This window comes from Hippocampus guttulatus, chromosome 13 (genome assembly GCF_054856545.1).
Source record: "Hippocampus guttulatus isolate MCC_2025c chromosome 13, RoL_Hgut_1.0, whole genome shotgun sequence".
Classification (NCBI taxonomy): Eukaryota; Metazoa; Chordata; class Actinopteri; order Syngnathiformes; family Syngnathidae; genus Hippocampus; species Hippocampus guttulatus.
Window position 1 is genome coordinate 19,353,612 of NC_141273.1, and position 16,809 is coordinate 19,370,420.

General features: G+C 47.0%; 1 protein-coding gene across 2 annotated transcripts in view; it reads right to left on the reverse strand.

Annotated features, from left to right (window-relative positions):
* The window catches only part of gabra2a (gamma-aminobutyric acid type A receptor subunit alpha2a), a 77,718-nt gene extending 61,647 nt beyond the window's left edge, over window positions 1–16,071 (reverse strand). For both annotated transcript variants that reach the window (XM_086126534.1, XM_086126535.1), the window contains exons 1-3: window positions 15,416–16,071; window positions 15,170–15,243; window positions 12,463–12,569 (exon numbers count right to left, since the gene is read on the reverse strand). In XM_086126534.1, the coding sequence (XP_085982660.1) occupies window positions 12,463–12,569; window positions 15,170–15,234 (172 nt within the window). In that variant the 5' untranslated portion in view covers window positions 15,235–15,243; window positions 15,416–16,071. The remainder of the gene's footprint in view (window positions 1–12,462; window positions 12,570–15,169; window positions 15,244–15,415) is intronic.
* Window positions 16,072–16,809: the final 738 nt, after the last annotated feature.

The following is a 16,809-nucleotide window of genomic DNA, read 5'->3' on the forward strand; positions in this document are numbered from 1 at the left end:
CCTCACAGATGTGTAAGTTAGCCATGCCATTGGCACTAACACACCCCTTTACCGAGACAGATGCTGACTTTTGAACTTTGCGTCCATAACAGTCCACATGGTTCTTTTCATCTTAGGCCCAAAGTACACGACATCCCCAATTTCCCAAAGAAATTTCAAATGTGGACTTGTCAGACCACAGAACACATTTCCACTTTGCATCAGTCCATCTTAGATGAGCTCAGCCCCAGAAAAGCAGGGGGCCTTTCTGGGTGTTGTTGATAAATGTTTTGCTTGCATAGTAGAGTTTTAAGCTTATTTTGGCGGGCCTAGTTCCTGTTCCATTTCGCTTGTTCTTGGTGTTTTTTTCAGTTTCAGGCTGGGAGGGGCACTTTCTGGAGGGCGCTCACTCTTACCTGTAAACCATCTCTAAACTCGGTTTAGTAGCCAGTAAGACCTGGTGCAGGTGCCAGATTATCCCTGCTTCATAGTGATACTTCGGCCAACTCAACAGTGTGTATTTAGGTGTCTCTGAGTGTTTTCCCCCTTTTGATGTTTTATTCCTTATCACCTGTGCCTCCAGAGGATTTGCTGCTGAGGCCCTATCCCAGCCTCGTTCATCTCATCACTCCAAGTCTCACTTTTCCACAAGAAACCCAGCAACTCAGGGCCTGCTTTGAATAACTCCCAGATCCAGCTCGTGTGATCTGTTTTTATCATTCAACTCACATCACGTTTCCTCTTCGCTCTTGGGTTAACCTCTAGAACAGGGGTCTCAAACTCAGGTCCTGGAGGGCCGCTGTCCTGCATGTTTTCCAAGTCTCCCTGTTGCAACACACCTGATTCAAATGAACAGGTTCAATGTCAGGCTTCCGCAGAGCTTTCTGATGATCTGATCATTTGAATCAGGTGTGTTGCAACAGGGAGACTTGGAAAACATGCAGGACAGTGGCCCTCCAGGACCGGAGTTTGAGACCCCATGCTCTAGAACCATATAATCAGCCCAAACAACTGACAACACATATATAGCATATCATACTTTTAAATGCTGTTTAAAATGAGTTTGATGTATTGCCAAAAGAGTATCGGTTACCATGACGTCCACTAGCCAAAAGCTGAGCTGCACTGTTTGTTCACAGAGTAAACGAGTGGCTGGGAGACACATATTCTTTTGGTTGAACATGGTTGCAATTCATAATGTACAAAAAGTACATAGTGCGGTACCTCTACTTACGAAATTAATTGGTTCTGGACTTGATTGGTTTCTGAACTAGTACATTTTGTAAGAGACTCGTTTTCCATGTAAACGTCCTAATCCGTTCCAAGACTAGCAAGTAGCAACCCATACTGTATTTTTACCTATCGTATCTTGAAATTCTTTTGTAACTAGAGGCAATATTTTCCTGTTAAGGCGTTTTGTAACTTAAAAATTTCATATGAAGAGACGTTCACAAGTATTTGTAGCATAGTTTTTTGCTTACTATAGCAATAGGGTGATAATGATACCATAATAATGTTCATATCACCATTCCCAGGATGTGAAATTCCCTTTCATCTTGAATTGGAAGTGAGTAGGCATGTGGCGGTGTTCTGGATGGATTGGGGCAATTCACGTGTGATGATGACTGACAAACAACTCACAGTTATTAAGATGGAGCTACTCGAGACAGTACCATGTGTCTGAAGATAGCTATAGACATGGGAACGAACTGTCATGTAATGTCTTCTCTGCTCTGACTTCTCCCTCCTGGTTGGCAGCTGTCAAGCGCCCCAATTACTTTGATCCATGTGCAAATGGTGACAAGCACATTCTTTCCACATTTAAACTTTAACGCCACCCCAGCAGAGATTCAATTGCCTCGTGCTGTGGCTCCCCATCGTTCAGATGCACAACTATGAGGAGAATGTCACAACAGTCACTGAAATTTATTTTTATTATTAATCGTGGTTCCAATGCATCCTGGAAATTCCAATGCATCCTGGAAAACCTGGAAAACGAGTGACCAATTTTCCAGTCATGGAAAATGTGGTAATTAGAAGAAACACTTATATGTCCTGGAAAAGCATAGGTTGCCCTGGAAATGTGTTTTCCCTCCCTCTGCTTCTCTCAGCCTTGTGGGTGAATGCAAATATATGACACATTGTTTGTCTGTTTTCAGCTGCTTCATATGGGTAACATTGATCTATCGTGCGTTTCTGTTCATCTCTGCTTCTATCCGACACAGCGCCAATGTGATGCAACCAAACTATCTGCATACAGTGATCTGTTGCTATTTTGCGCTTCATTTATCGTGGCTTCACTACAGTATGTTCTTTTTTTTCTAAAGTACAGTGGTACCTCTACTTATGAACGTCTCTTCATACGAAATTTTCACAGTATGTTCTTTTTTTTCTAAAGTACAGTGGTACCTCTACTTATGAACGTCACTTCATACGAAGTTAACTGGTAAATATTGCCTCCATCGGGCGATCGTTCACTATGCTGATGTTTTTGAAGGATTGTTAAAAGCCGACAAAAGCAAAAGTCCTTGGATCAATTCTTTACAAAACACCAGGCAAAAAACATTTCTGAGAGAGAACATGAACTTGGAACAAATTAGGGCATTTGAATGGAAAACGCATCTCTACTTACCAAATGTTCTCATTAAGAATTTATTCCAAAACCAATTAATTTCGCAATTAGAGCTATGACTGTACTGTGTTCAGAAAAAAATGTTAAATGACTCAGAGCTTTTGTACGTGACTGTACGCACAATTGGTTCGCAGCGCGATGTCGATCAATGACAGCACGAGTGGATTTATCCTGTGACCTGATTGGCTGTGCATCTTCACAGCCCCGCCTGGCACCTTTCCTTGTGTCTCGTCACGCTGTTGACTCTCTGATCAGTGTCTCGTCACGGTGTTGTGTACTGTTGTATTTGCTATGTGGCCGGCGGGGGGTGGGTGGGAGCGCGAGACCGAGCGCAAAAGTGAGCGCGAGGAAGCGAGAGAAGGGGTGATTGGGCTTGTCCGAAAAAAGCAGCACGTCTCTCTTCGCCTCCTCCTCATCAATACCGAATAATTGTCTTATCAACACATCGGCTGCGCAGAGATAGCTGGCCAGGAGCGAGCTGAAGGCTAACGGCGGCTACACCGTCAGAGCGCTACTTTGTCTCTCAGAAGGCAATGCTGATAAATCTTAATAACTGTATAAGGTTTGATAATTCAAGATTTAAGTAAATACGTGTACTGCTGTCGTCTTTGTTTCAAATATGTAAGGTATAAATACTGTTTACATATTTTAACATGCTGGTACCCACATACACTTACACAAAAATTCCTTGTGGGGGAGCTAACCCTCCTTTGCGGTTTTTCACTTAATGTGGCCGGATCCCCATTAACGGCGATAAGTGAGGGAACACTGTATTCCCTTCGAACAGTTCTGCTGCCCAGTGTTTCCCATATGACTTTGGTGATATATTTACAAAATTTTCAGACCAATGTAAGGATTTAGATTCTCCAAAGAAACGTCAATGGTGACTTTTAGTGGAAGAGTGTTGCTGGAGCACTGTATATTGAGTTTGAAGATTTTCTCCCCACCTCCCCTGAGTCTTCTCTTAAGCGACAGAGAGCTGTACTGGGCATGCTGTAACTTTTGGCCATGTGCTCTGAGATGATGTTCTTTGAACAGTTCGTTTGGGGTGAACGATGAGAATCGATTTGCGGGTGTGAGAGAGCTATCCAGATATTTGAGTCCGTTTAGTGTGGTTTTTGGTAATACTGAAGCAATCTGATTAAGTGCCCAAAATGTAAGGTACAATTGTAGCTTGGGATGGATTTTTTTTTTGTGTATATTGTGATAACTTGACTCAATGACAGACAGACGAAAGAGTCCTGGAAAAGCCCTGGAAAATAATTTCAAGAACAGAGTGGAAACCTTGTTAATCTCCCTCTGCACAAGAAGGGAATCCTTTGCATCTGGCTGCTTGCATCCAAACAAAATAAATAGTCCAATGAAACTTTTGGTTGTATCCTTTACGTAATTGCTTTTAAGATGTGCTATTGTTTTTCCAGTGATCATGCCATTATTATTTCAAGCTGGCCGAGTCCGTCCGAGTTGTCGGCGACAGCCAAGCGGGGTCGAGAAGGTATTTTACCAGTCCCACGTCAAACAGGCGCAGCACAAATAATAAAGTTTCAAAAACACAAAAAAAAACCCTGTTGTATACCTTTTGGTCACACAGACAGCAATAACGGTGTGTGTGTGTGTTTTTTTTGGATGAAGGCGGAATGGTGGTCAACGTGTGATCACTTCCGCTCCATCGTGCAGAGGTACAGGGTTCAATGAAGAGCCTGAGCCTTCCTGTGTGGAGTTTGCATGTTCGCCTTGTGTGTGATTTTCGCCGGATACTCCGGTTTACTCCTACATTTAAAAAAGCCACATGGTAAGCTTCGGTGGTCGCCGAGGCAAAAACCCGAGCGTGGGAAGAGTTCGATGAGGCCATGGAAGCCGACTTCCGGACGGCTTCGAGGAAATTCTGGTCCACCATCCGACGTCTCGGGAGGGGGAAGCAGTGCACCACTAACACTGTGTACAGTGGGGATGGGGCGCTGCTGACTTCGACTCGGGACGTTGTGAATCGGTGGGCAGAGTACTTCGAAGACCTCCTCAACTCCACCAACACGCCTTCCTTGGAGGAAGCAGAGCCTGGGGACTCTGAGGTGGGCTCTCCTATCTCTGTGGTTGAAGTCACCGATGTGGTTAAAAAGCTCCTCGGTGGCAAGGCCCCAGGGGGGGATGAGATCCGCCCGGAGTTCCTCAAGGCTCTGGATGTTGTGGGGCTGTCCTGGTTGACACGCCTCTGCAACATCGCATGGTCAACAGGGAGAGTGCCTCTGGATTGGCAGACCGGGGTGGTAGTCCCTCTTTTTAAAAAGGGGGACCGGAGGGTGTGTTCCAACTACAGAGGGATCACACTCCTCAGCCTCCCTGGTAAGGTCTATTCAGGGGTGCTGGAGAGGAGGGTCCGTCAGGAAGTCGAGCCTCAGATTGAGGAGGAGCAGTGTGGTTTTCGTCCCGGCCGTGGAACAGTGGACCAGCTCTACACCCTTAACAGGGTCCTCGAGGGTATGTGGGAATTCGCCCAACCAGTCTACATGTGTTTTGTGGACTTGGAGAAGGCGTTTGACCGTGTCCCTGGGGGAGTTCTGTGGGGGGTGCTTCGTGGGTATGGGGTACCGAACCCCCTGATACGGGCTGTTCGGTCACTATACCACCGATGTCAGAGTTTGGTTCGCATTGCCGGCAGTAAGTCGGAATCGTTTCCAGTGGGGGTAGGACTCCGCCAAGGCTGCCCTTTGTCACCGATTCTGTTCATAACCTTTATGGACAGAATTTCTAGGCGCAGCCGAAGCGTTGAGGGGGTCCGTTTTGGGGGCCTCAGTATTGCATCCCTGCTTTTTGCAGAGGATGTGGTGCTGTTGGCTCCTTCAAACAGGGCTCTCCAACTCTCACTGGAGCGTTTCGCAGCCGAGTGTGAAGCGGTTGGGATGAAGATCAGCACCTCCAAATCTGAAACCATGGTCCTCAGTCGGAAAAGGGTGGAGTGTCCCCTCCGGGTCGGGGAGGAGATCTTGCCCCAAGTGGAGGAGTTCAAGTATCTTGGAGTCTTGTTCACGAGTGGGGGCAGGAGGGAGCGGGAGATCGACAGGCGGATCGGTGCAGCGTCTGCTGTGATGCGGACGTTGTATCGGTCTGTCGTGGTGAAGAAGGAGCTGAGCCAAAGGGCGAAGCTCTCAATTTACCGGTCGATCTACGTTCCAACCCTCATCTATGGTCACGAGCTATGGGTCGTGACCGAAAGAACGAGATCCCGGTTACAAGCGGCCGAAATGAGTTTTCTCCGCAGGGTGTCCGGGCTCTCCCTTAGAGATAAGGTGAGAAGCTCGGTCATCCGGGAGGGGCTCAGAGTCGAGCCGCTTCTCCTCCACATCGAGAGGAGCCAGATGAGGTGGCTTGGGCATCTGATTCGGATGCCCCCTGAGCGCCTCCCTGGTGAGGTGTTCCGGGCATGTCCCACCGGGAGGAGACCCCGGGGAAGACCCAGCACACGCTGGAGAGACTATGTCACCCAGCTGGCCTGGGAACGTCTCGGGATCCCCCGGGGAGAGCTGGAAGAAGTAGCTAGGGAGAGGGAAGTCTGGGCTTCCCTGCTAAAGCTGTTGCCCCCGCGACCCAGCCCCGGATAAGCGGTAGATGATGGATGGATGGATGATGGATGGATGGATGGTAAGTTAATTGATCACTCAAAATTGTCCCAAAGTGTGATTGTGAGTGAAAATGGTTCTTTGTCTGTGTGCCCTGCAATTGGCTGATCAGTGTGTACCCAGAAGTCAGCTGAGGTAGGCTCCAAGCACGCCCGCGACCCTCGTGAGGATAAAGCGGTTCAGAAGATGATAGATTGATTTATTTAACTGCGCGTCTGCTTATGCTATGCCTGCATGTAACGTGGTAAGTACCTTTTTGACGCCAACTGGCTGCCGCTGATAACAGACAGATTGGTCCCAAGTGGGCAGGCCTAAAATAATGATGGCATGATGACTGACAGACTGACGTGCCCACCACTGGATTTTAATGCATACATTCAGGTCCAGCTCAACATTATTTGAGAATAGTATCATGCGGGGCAAAGGTGAGTAAAAAATTCCCAGAAATTTAACTGGTGCATAATTTGCAGAACAAATCTAATATTGACAGCAGGTGTGTTCACACATTGTCAGCATATGAGCAAAATGACAGATTCAAAATTATGTAACTGCATTATTTAATTAATTCATTTTGGAACAAATATACTGAGAATTCATTGTATGTAATGGGTAATATAAATTGCCAGGTATAACACATACAGTGGTACCTCTACTTAAGAACGTCTCTTCATTCGAGATTTTCTAGTTACGAAATACCTCAACAGGAAAATATTGCCTCCTGTTATGAAAGAATTCTCAAGATACGAAAGGTAAAAATACAGTATGGGCTGCTAATCGCAGCTTTGAGTTTCCTGAACGCAACATACTTATAGCTGCTCTGCCATTGGCTACTATCTAGCATCATCCTGGCATCCCATTGGCTAAGAGGGACCTGTGTCTATGTGTGTAGATAGATAGAGTGTCTATGCAGTGTCCTCGTCATTCGACTCTCCGGCCATAAGGCTTTCCGATCACCCAGAAAAAGTGTTCACCATGCTGATGTTTGGCTTGGACATTTTTGAAGGACTGTTAAAAGCCGACAAACGTCCTTGGATCAGTTCTTTACAAAAGGGCAGGCAAAAACCACTTCTGAGAGAGAACATGGACAAAGAGGGCAAAAAAACGAGGACGCAGTTAACTCATTTACACCCTTTGACGTATAAATACGTCAATTAGCGCATAGCCGCTCCCTCCCCATGACGTATTAATATGTCAATCACGTTTTTTCATGGGGGAGGGTGCAAGAGAGTCTGATGCAACTTCTCACCAAAGGATTAGGCTTGACGGCAATGTTAAATAGCAAAAAAATGGTGGTGCAAAAATCCACCAGGATTACGCCGCAGAAGAATTAGAAAGGGCGTATAGTGGAGGAGGGGCGTATGTGGGCGTATTGGACCAGTAGCAACTAGCAACGATGGAGAAAAGGAAACAACTAACTAAAAAGGATTGTTTTTTTCGTATAAAAGCGTCCTCGAAACAAAACAACAAAGGAGATGGTGTTTGTGTGGAAGAGAAGATGACGCTTCACGTAATCGAAAGCAGCACCCGTCAAACGAACGTCAGCCTGCGCAAACATGGCGTGCTGCACGCGGCCCGCATAGCTCACGCCGAGTTTCGAGTTCATCTGATGAAGATGAACATGCTCCACGTCAGGGACCATCGCTTGGCAGAGCATTTTGTGCCTCCCGTGTAGCACATCGCCCACAAATCGTCTCCCCAGCGACTTCCAGCGATGACGGCAAAGAGGCTGTATTGCTTCGCATGGCCGACACCGGGCACACGTCAGCAATTCGCAGGAATCGTCTCGGCGAAGACGATGAATTGGAGAGCGATTTGGATCCGGATCTGTCGGACGAATACGTGCCTTCGGACATAACGGAAAGCAGCTGAGAGTTCTCGCCAGAGCCGCTGGAACGAGGAGGTAACTGTTGACTAGCTTGCAAGTTCCCATTCAAAATTTCATCACTTCTTATGCCTCATCAGTCACTTTTATGCACCGCTACATTCCCCGCTATACTATAAAGTTGCCAGTAACACTAATCATTTATGTACGGTTGATGTCTCTCGTAGATGGATGAAAATATGTGCCGTAAATGTGCTGACTTGCGTGTCGCCATAAGTTTTCAAAAAACAAAACAAAACAAAAAAAAAACGGAACCCATTTGGTCCGCTCAGCTCTGCTAAAACCACTAGTGTTAAATCATATTCCATTTCTTTTCAAATTGGATGCTGAGCAACTTGGAATGAATGGTGTAAATAGCAGTGTGCGAGCATGTATGTGTGTGTGAGAGATGTTGAAATGTAAGTGGAAAACAACAATAAAAAAATAGAAAAATAAAAGTGTGGTAATTGTACATGCTTCTATAAATTACAGATTGTCCAACCAGAAGCCAAAAGATGACGACTCCTTGCTTTGGTGGTGGAAAGAAAGGTAAATAAAATTATTGTACCTCACTCTGCAGCAAGATATATTTGCAAGTTTTTATGTTTCTATAATTTATAGGTCGTGCATCTGGACGTGGTGGGATTTGGTGGTGGAAAGTCATTTATAATATAATAATCTAATTGTAACATGTATTTGTTACATATTTTGATACATTTTTATGCTTTTGGAAATATTTATGTCTGAATTTTGGGGGGCTTGGAATGAATTAGGGCATTTACATGGAAAACGCGCCTCCATCCATCCATCTTCTACCGCTTATCCGGGGCCAGGTCGCGGTGGCAGCAGCCCCAGCAGGGAAGCCCAGACTTCCCTCTCCCCAGCTACTTCTTCCAGCTCTCCCCGGGGGATCCCGAGGCGTTCCCAGGCCAGCTGGGTGACATAGTCTCTCCAGCGTGTCCTGGGTCGTCCTCGGGGTCTCCTCCCGGTGGGACATGCCCGGAACACCTCACCAGGGAGGCATTCAGGAGGCATCCGAATCAGATACCCAAGCCACCTCATCTGGCTCCTCTCGATGTGGAGGAGAAGCGGCTCGACTCTGAGCCCCTCTTGGATGACCGAGCTTCTCACCTTATCTCTAAGGGAGAGCCAGGACACCCTGCAGAGAAAACTCATTTCGGCCGCTTGTATCCGGGATCTCGTTCTTTCGGTCACAACCCATAGCTCGTGACCATAGATGAGGGTTGGAACGTAGCTCAATCGGTAAATTGAGAGCTTCGCCCTTTGGCTCAGCTCCTTCTTCACCACGACAGACTGATACAACGTTCGCATCACAGCAGACACTGCACCAATCCGCCTGTCGATCTCTCGTTCCCTCCTGCCCTCACTCGTGAACAAGACCCCAAGATACTTAAACTCCTCCAATTGGGGCAAGATCTCCTCCCGACCCGGAGGGGGCACTCCACCCTTTTCCGACTGAGGACCATTGTTTCAGATTTGAAGGTGCTGATCTTCATCCCAATCGCTTCACACTCGGCTGCGAAACGCTCCAGTGAGTGTTGGAGAGCCCTGCTTGAAGGAGCCAACAGTACCACATCATCTGCAAAAAGCAGAGATGCAATACTGAGTCCACCAAAACGGATCCCCCCTCAACGCTTCGGCTGCGCCTAGAAATTCTGTCCATAAAGGTTATGAACAGAATCGGCGACAAAGGGCAGCCTTGGCGGAGTCCTACCCTCACTGGAAACGATTCTGACTTACTGCCAGCAATGCGAACCAAACTCTGACATTGGTAGTATAGTGACCGAACTATACCGAACCGGTACCCCATACCCACGAAGCACCCCCCACAAAACTCCCCGAGGGACATGGTCAAACGCCTTCTCCAAGTCCACAAAACACATGTAGACTGGTTGGGCGAATTCCCACATACCCTCGAGGACCCTGCTACGGGTGTAGAGCTGGTCCACTGTTCCACGCCTGGGGCGAAAACCACACTGCTCCTCCTCAATCTGAGGCTCGACTTCCTGACGGACCCGCCTCTCTAGCACCCCTGAATAGGGAGGCTGAGGAGTGTGATCCCTCTGTAGTTGGAACACACCCTCCGGTCCCCCTTTTTAAAAAGAGGGACCACCACCCCGGTCTGCCAATCCAGAGGGACTCTCCCCGCTGACCACGTGATGTTGCAGAGGCGTGTCAACCAGGACAGCCCCACAACATCCAGAGCCTTGAGGAACTCCGTGCGGATCTCATCCACCCCTGGGGCCTTGCCACCGAGGAGCTTCTTAACCACATCGGTGACTTCAACCACAGAGATAGGAGAGCCCACCTCAGGGTCCTCAGACTCTGCTTCCTCCAAGGAAGGCGTGTTGGTGGAGTTGAAGGGGTCTTCGAAGTACTCTGCCCACCGGTTCACAACGTCCCGAGTCGAAGTCAGCAGCGCCCCATCCCCACTATACACAGTGTTAGTGGTGCACTGCTTCCCCCTCCTGAGACGTCGGATGGCGGACCAGAATTTCCTCGAAGCAGTCCGGAAGTCGGCTTCCATGGCCTCACCGAACTCTTCCCACGGGTTTTTGCCTCAGCCACCACCGAAGCTGCGTTCCGCTTGGCCAGTCGATACCCGTCAGCTGCCTCTGGGGTCCCACAGGCCATAAAGGCTCGATGGGACTCCTTCTTCAGCTTGACGGCATCCCTTACTGCTGGTGTCCACCAGCGAGTACGGGGGTTGCCGCCACGACAGGCACCAACCACCTTACGGCCACAACTCAGATTGGCCGCCTCAACAATAGAGGCACGGAACATGGTCCACTCGGGCTCAATGTCCCCCGCATCCCCCGGAACATGGGAAAAGCTCTGTCGGAGGTGGGAGTTGAAACTCCTTCTGACAGGGGATTCCGCCAGACGCTCCCAACAAACCCTCACAATACGTTTGGGTCTGCCAGGACGGACCGGCATTTTCCCCCACCATCGGAGCCTACTCACCACCAGGTGGTGTTCAGTTGACAGCTCCGCCCCTCTCTTCACCCGAGTGTCCAGAACATGCGGCCGCAAATCCGATGATACAACTACAAAGTCGATAATCGAACTGCGGCCTAGGGTGTCCTGGTGCCAAGTGCACATATGGACACCCTTATGTTTGAACAAGGTGTTCGTTATGGACAATCCGTGGCGAGCACAGATGTCCAATAACAAAACACCACTCGAGTTCTGATCCGGTGGGCCGTTCCTCCCAATCACGCCCCTCCAGGTCTCACTGTCATTGCCCACGTGAGCATTGAAGTCCCCCAGCAGAACAAGGGAGTCCCCAGCAGGAGTACTCTCCAGCACACCCTCCAAGGACTCCAAAAAGGGTGAGTATGCTGAGCTGCTGTTTGGTGCATATGCACAAACAACAGTCAGGACCCGTCCCCCTACCCGAAGGCGGAGGGAGGCAACCCTCTCGTCTACTGGTGTGAACCCCAATGTACAGGCACTGAGCCGGGGGGCAATGAGTATGCCCACACCTGCTCTGTGCCTCTCACCGAGGGCAACTCCAGAGTGGAAGAGAGTCCAACCCCTCTCGAGGGAACTGGTACCAGAACCCAGGCTGTGTGTGGAGGTAAGTCCGACTATATCCAGTCAGAACTTTTCTACCTCGCACACCAGCTCGGGCTCCTTCCCTGCAAGAGAGATGACATTCCATGTCCCAAGAGCTAGCTTCTGCAGCCGAGGATCGGACCGCCAGGGTCCCCGCCTTTGGCTGCCGCCCAGCTCACACTGTACCCGACCCCTTTGGCCCCTCCCATGGGTGGTGAGCCCATGAGAAGGGGGACCGACGTTGCCTCTTCGGGCTGAGCCCAGCCGGGCCCCATGGGTGCAGGCCCGGCCACCAGGCGCTCACCAACGAGCCCCACCTCCAGGCCTGGCTCCAGAGGGAGGCCCCGGTGACCCGCGTCCGGGCAAGGAAAACTGAAGTCCATTTGTTTTGTTCATCATAAGGGATCTTTTGAGCCGTGCTTTGTCTGGTCCCTCACCAAGACCTGTTTGCCATGGGTGACCCTACCAGGGGCATAAAGCCCCCGACAAATTAGCTTCTAGGATCATTGGGACACACAAACCCCTCCACCACGGTAAGGTGATGGCTCACGGAGGAAAACGCGCCTCTCCTTACAAAATCTTCTCCATAAAACATTTCTTCCTGAACCCATTAATTTCGTAAATTGAGGTACCACTGTATCTGCTGGTCTCAAACCAGAAGGAGGGGGGAGAGAGAGAGAGAGAGAGAGAGAGAGAGTCTTTATTCCATACTGGATAAAGACTCTCTGATTACCACCACCTCATTGTCATTAAATACAGTACTTAACACAAATTTAACGCAAAGCATGAAATCTTACCACCCAAGCCAGGTCTCAGCCTGTTGTCATAGCCATCTAGAAGACTGTCCAGGATCTTAGTGAACGTTGTGATGTCTTTGCGTGTTGCATTGGAATCAGCTTTGGACCTATCATTAACATTTTTTGTCATATTAGAAAGAACATCACAGAAGATGACATCTGATAAGCCAAAATTAGCCGTAAAGGTAGTAGGAGCAGTGTATGTGTGAGGGAGTGTTCAAGAAAAGAAGCACATGTGATGCCAAGATGAATACACAGGGAGTTACCGTATTTTCCGCACGAAAAGACACACTGGATTATGAGGCGCACCTTCAATGAATGGCTATTTTGTATTTTATATTTTTTATACATTAGAGGCCTCGCACTAAAAGGCGCAATGTAGAATGCGTCCACTAGATGGTGCTACGCTCCTTCCATTCAACTTGAGAGGCATCCGTTCAACTTGAGAGGCGTTCATGACCGCCTCTGAAAAATGTAAATTAACTATGACTGCACTTAAATGAAACTACGAAAATTGAAAATAATGCATCAAAAATGAAAATCAAGTGAGGAAATCACGAAATAAATTCTATATCCCCCCTACAGAATTTATATTGTGATTTCCTCGCTTGATTTTCTTCGTGGTTTCATAAGAGTAAGAATTAATTTACGTTCGTCGTAGGCGGCTGTGAACGCCTCTCAAGTGGAACGGAAGAAAGCACGGAGACGTACAAAGACGTACAGTACCTGTACTTGCTGAGACTGTGAAAACCATTAAGAAAGTCTGCGTTTAAAAAAAATAATAAAACCACAACCACAGCTCTCATTTTTTCAACAAACTCAGGTGTGTCTTTGTCCGTCTCCTTCCCTTCTTTTCTTCCTGTCAACTCGAGAGGCGTTCATGACCGCCTCCGAAAAACCCATTGGCATTTCCTTTATCATAGCCCCAAGAGTACAATCAGATAAGATAAAATAAGAAAACCTTTAATCGCCTCACAATGGAGAAATTCCCAGAAGAAGTGCAAGTAAAAAAAAATAGGAGCTGATGGAAAGGCAGCCACTCTCGCGGCGCCCTCTTGAGGTCAAAATAACACAACAAGATGTCAGTCGTAGTTATTTATTCCTTTGTTGTGTATTCACAAATGATGAAATCACAGTATAAATTCTGTAGGGGGGAATCAAATTAATTTTGTTATATCCTCGCTTGCTTTTCAGTTTTGCTGTATTATTTTCGATTTTTGTCGTTTCATTGAAGTAATCAATCGTTAGTATACGTTTTTCAGTGGCAGTCTTGAACGCCTCTCGAGTCGAACGGAAGAAAGCACGGAGATAGAAAAAGACGTACCTGTATTTGTTGAGACTGTTTTCAAAAATTAACAGCACAACTCTCCTTTTTTCGAAGCTGCAACACATACTTATTTCATAAAGCAGCGACACAGTTCACTGAACCAACAGCAAGTTATAATATTGGAAGCATGTCTCCAGGAAGGAGCCATCTTGGAGTCGACATATTACTGTAATGACCATACAAAAGACGCACCGGATTTTAGGGCGCTCGTGAGCTTTTAAGAAAAATTGAAGACTTTTTGGTGCGCTCAATAGTGCAGAAAATACGGTACATGAGGGAGAGTTTAATTGAAAGCTGTAAGACTTCAGGTTCACCATGCAACAGGTGTACTGTGCTTTGCCAGACCAACTGTAACACAAATCCCCGACAATAAAATGCGAACAACTTTAATCACACAAACATAACAAGAAGGCCTTCACCCGAGGATCTGAGACCTCGGACCGGCTCATAAGTGGTTAAAAGTTCAAATAAGTAGCTCAGAGCCTGTCCCATATGTGCTTTAAAAGTAATCAGTGGAACCTTAAAACCACTTCTAAAACTGACTTGGAGCCAATTAGGTGATGCTAAATTTGGGGTGATGTGGTTCCTTTTATTTGAATGAGTGAGAATTTGAGCTGCTGCACATCAAGAAGGCATGTGTGAAAAAGGGATGCCTGACTTCATCATCACTTCACATTATGCCATCATTTTTCACTCAAGTAGTTTTAACATACCAGCTCAGGGGCAGGGTGGCCATCGGGAATTTCGGGAAAATATGTTCATTTGCCCGCAGGGCCGGTTTAATTCCAGGCCGGTCCCGGGTGTCACAGCTTGGCAACCGCCCGCACCAACCATCAACGACAACATTTCTGTGCATGGCTGCTGCACCCAGGGCCACCATCACGACTATTCTCGGCCAAAATTGTGTTCCAAACACGTCCATGCTTCAGATTATTTCTATTTTCAAAATGAGACGTTCTATACTTGGTTGACTACATTGTATTATTTTATATTTCTGAAGAATTCACTCATTTTCTTTTCCTTAGGTGGAAAAAAAGGCTGTACGGCAGTTGAAATGTAATTGTGCGTAATACATTTCAACTGAGCACCTTTCAGTTTGAACCTTTTACAGTTTCCACACGGTCATTCCCAAACAATAATTGTGGAGGATATCAAACTAGTCCCTTAATGGCACCACCTCAATGATGACAGTTGTACCGCGAAAGGTGGTTGATGTCCTGGACTCTGGCATGAAATACTTTGAGCTATTTTACACATGAGCGCGAACACCACACTGTGAAATAAAGTTGTTGACGCACCTCCTTCCTTCGCTGCAAAATCAGAAAGTGGCTCGCACGTTTCCCATCAATCCAGCCTTGAAACAAATGAGATAGAACTTACCGTGTGTGCAATGCAATCACGTAGACCAAGACAGTCATAAAGTAAGAGCACCATCGTCCTCTCATCGTGGAAGCCTGCGAGAAACAGCAGGGGTTGCTTTTAAAAAATTATGGGGGGAAACGTTCTCCATGACCGCAAATGCTCTATCACTTTTGCAGCCCAGCAACGCATGTGTGAAGATCCTTTGTGAAATCCTACATTTTGTGCTCACAATGTTGTTCTTTTGGCTAGATCCGAGCTGCATACCTGCAACGCGACAGACAGGTGTCCGCCGTAGCTGTTCTGTTGAGAAACTGGTGTGGAGGGGTGGCAAACGTCTAAACGCGCTGAAGACGACCACTCATCAGAAAAAAAAAGGAGTGTGCGTTCATGCTCACTGGAAATCCTCTCGGGTCGTCTTCACCAACCTGAGTGCAAGATGCATGAGCAGAGTACTGAGCTCTTAATAAGTAGTGAGCATAGCAGCTCCCGGGATCCTCGTCATCCTTTATGCACGAAACAATGGCTCGATAGGCTGCTCATTCCTTTTAATGCATGTTCAGTGTCGTTCAGTTGAAGTGGAAGAAAATAATATTTCGTTGAAGAACGCAAGCGCGCGTTCGCGCGCGCACACACCCACACACGCACATGCACACACAAAAGCAGCCCTTAAAAAACAGAAAAGGGATCAAAGAGAAAACGCTATCCACAGTGATGATTTATGCCTGACCAAATTCTTTCAATGTCACTTGGGAGCCTCAAAAATCTGATGCCAAGTTTCGATTTAGGAAAACATGCAACAATAATGCTGCAATGAAATCAAAATACCGTATTTTCCACACTAAAAGGCGCACTGGATTATGAGGCGCACCTTCAATGAATGGCCTATATTTTATTTTTTTTCATATATTGCACGCACTGGACTATAAGGCGCAATCTACAATGCATCCACTAGATGCAGCTACAGGTACGTCCTTGTCCGTCTCCGTGCCTTCTCTTCTTCGGTTTGACTCTAGAGGCGTTCATGACCGCCTCCAAAAAACGTAAATTAATGTTTACTTCAATGAAACTACAAAAATTGAAAATACAGTAATGTATCAAAACAGAAAAGCACAAAATAAATTCTATAGCCCCCCGACAGAATTTATTTTGGCATTTCCTTGAGATTAGCTGCTACAGAAGGATCAGATGTCAGAAAATTTGCTCTAAGTTTTACTGTTTGGTGCCTACTACCTATTGATTATACCTACTGATTATTGCTTTATTGTTGTATATATGTTAGTTGCTCCATGTACAGCACTTTGTATGCAACAATGGCTGTTTGAAAGTGCTCTATAAATACATTTGAGTTGAGTTTAGTTAAATTGGAGGAGACTGGACTGTCTCAGAAGTGTTTGTTATTTATTCCTTTGTTGTGTACTGTATTCACAAACGAGGAAATCACAAATTAATTCTGTAGTGGGCCTAGAGAATTTATTTTATGATTCCCTCGCTCGATTTTCTGTTTTGATGCATTAATTTCAAATTTCATTGAAAGAATAGTTCATTTATGTTTTTCCCAGGTGGTCATGAACTCTTCCCATGGGCTCACCACCCATGAGAGGGGCCAAAGGGGTCAGGTGCAATGTGAGCTGGGTGGCAGCCAAAGGCGGGGACCCTGG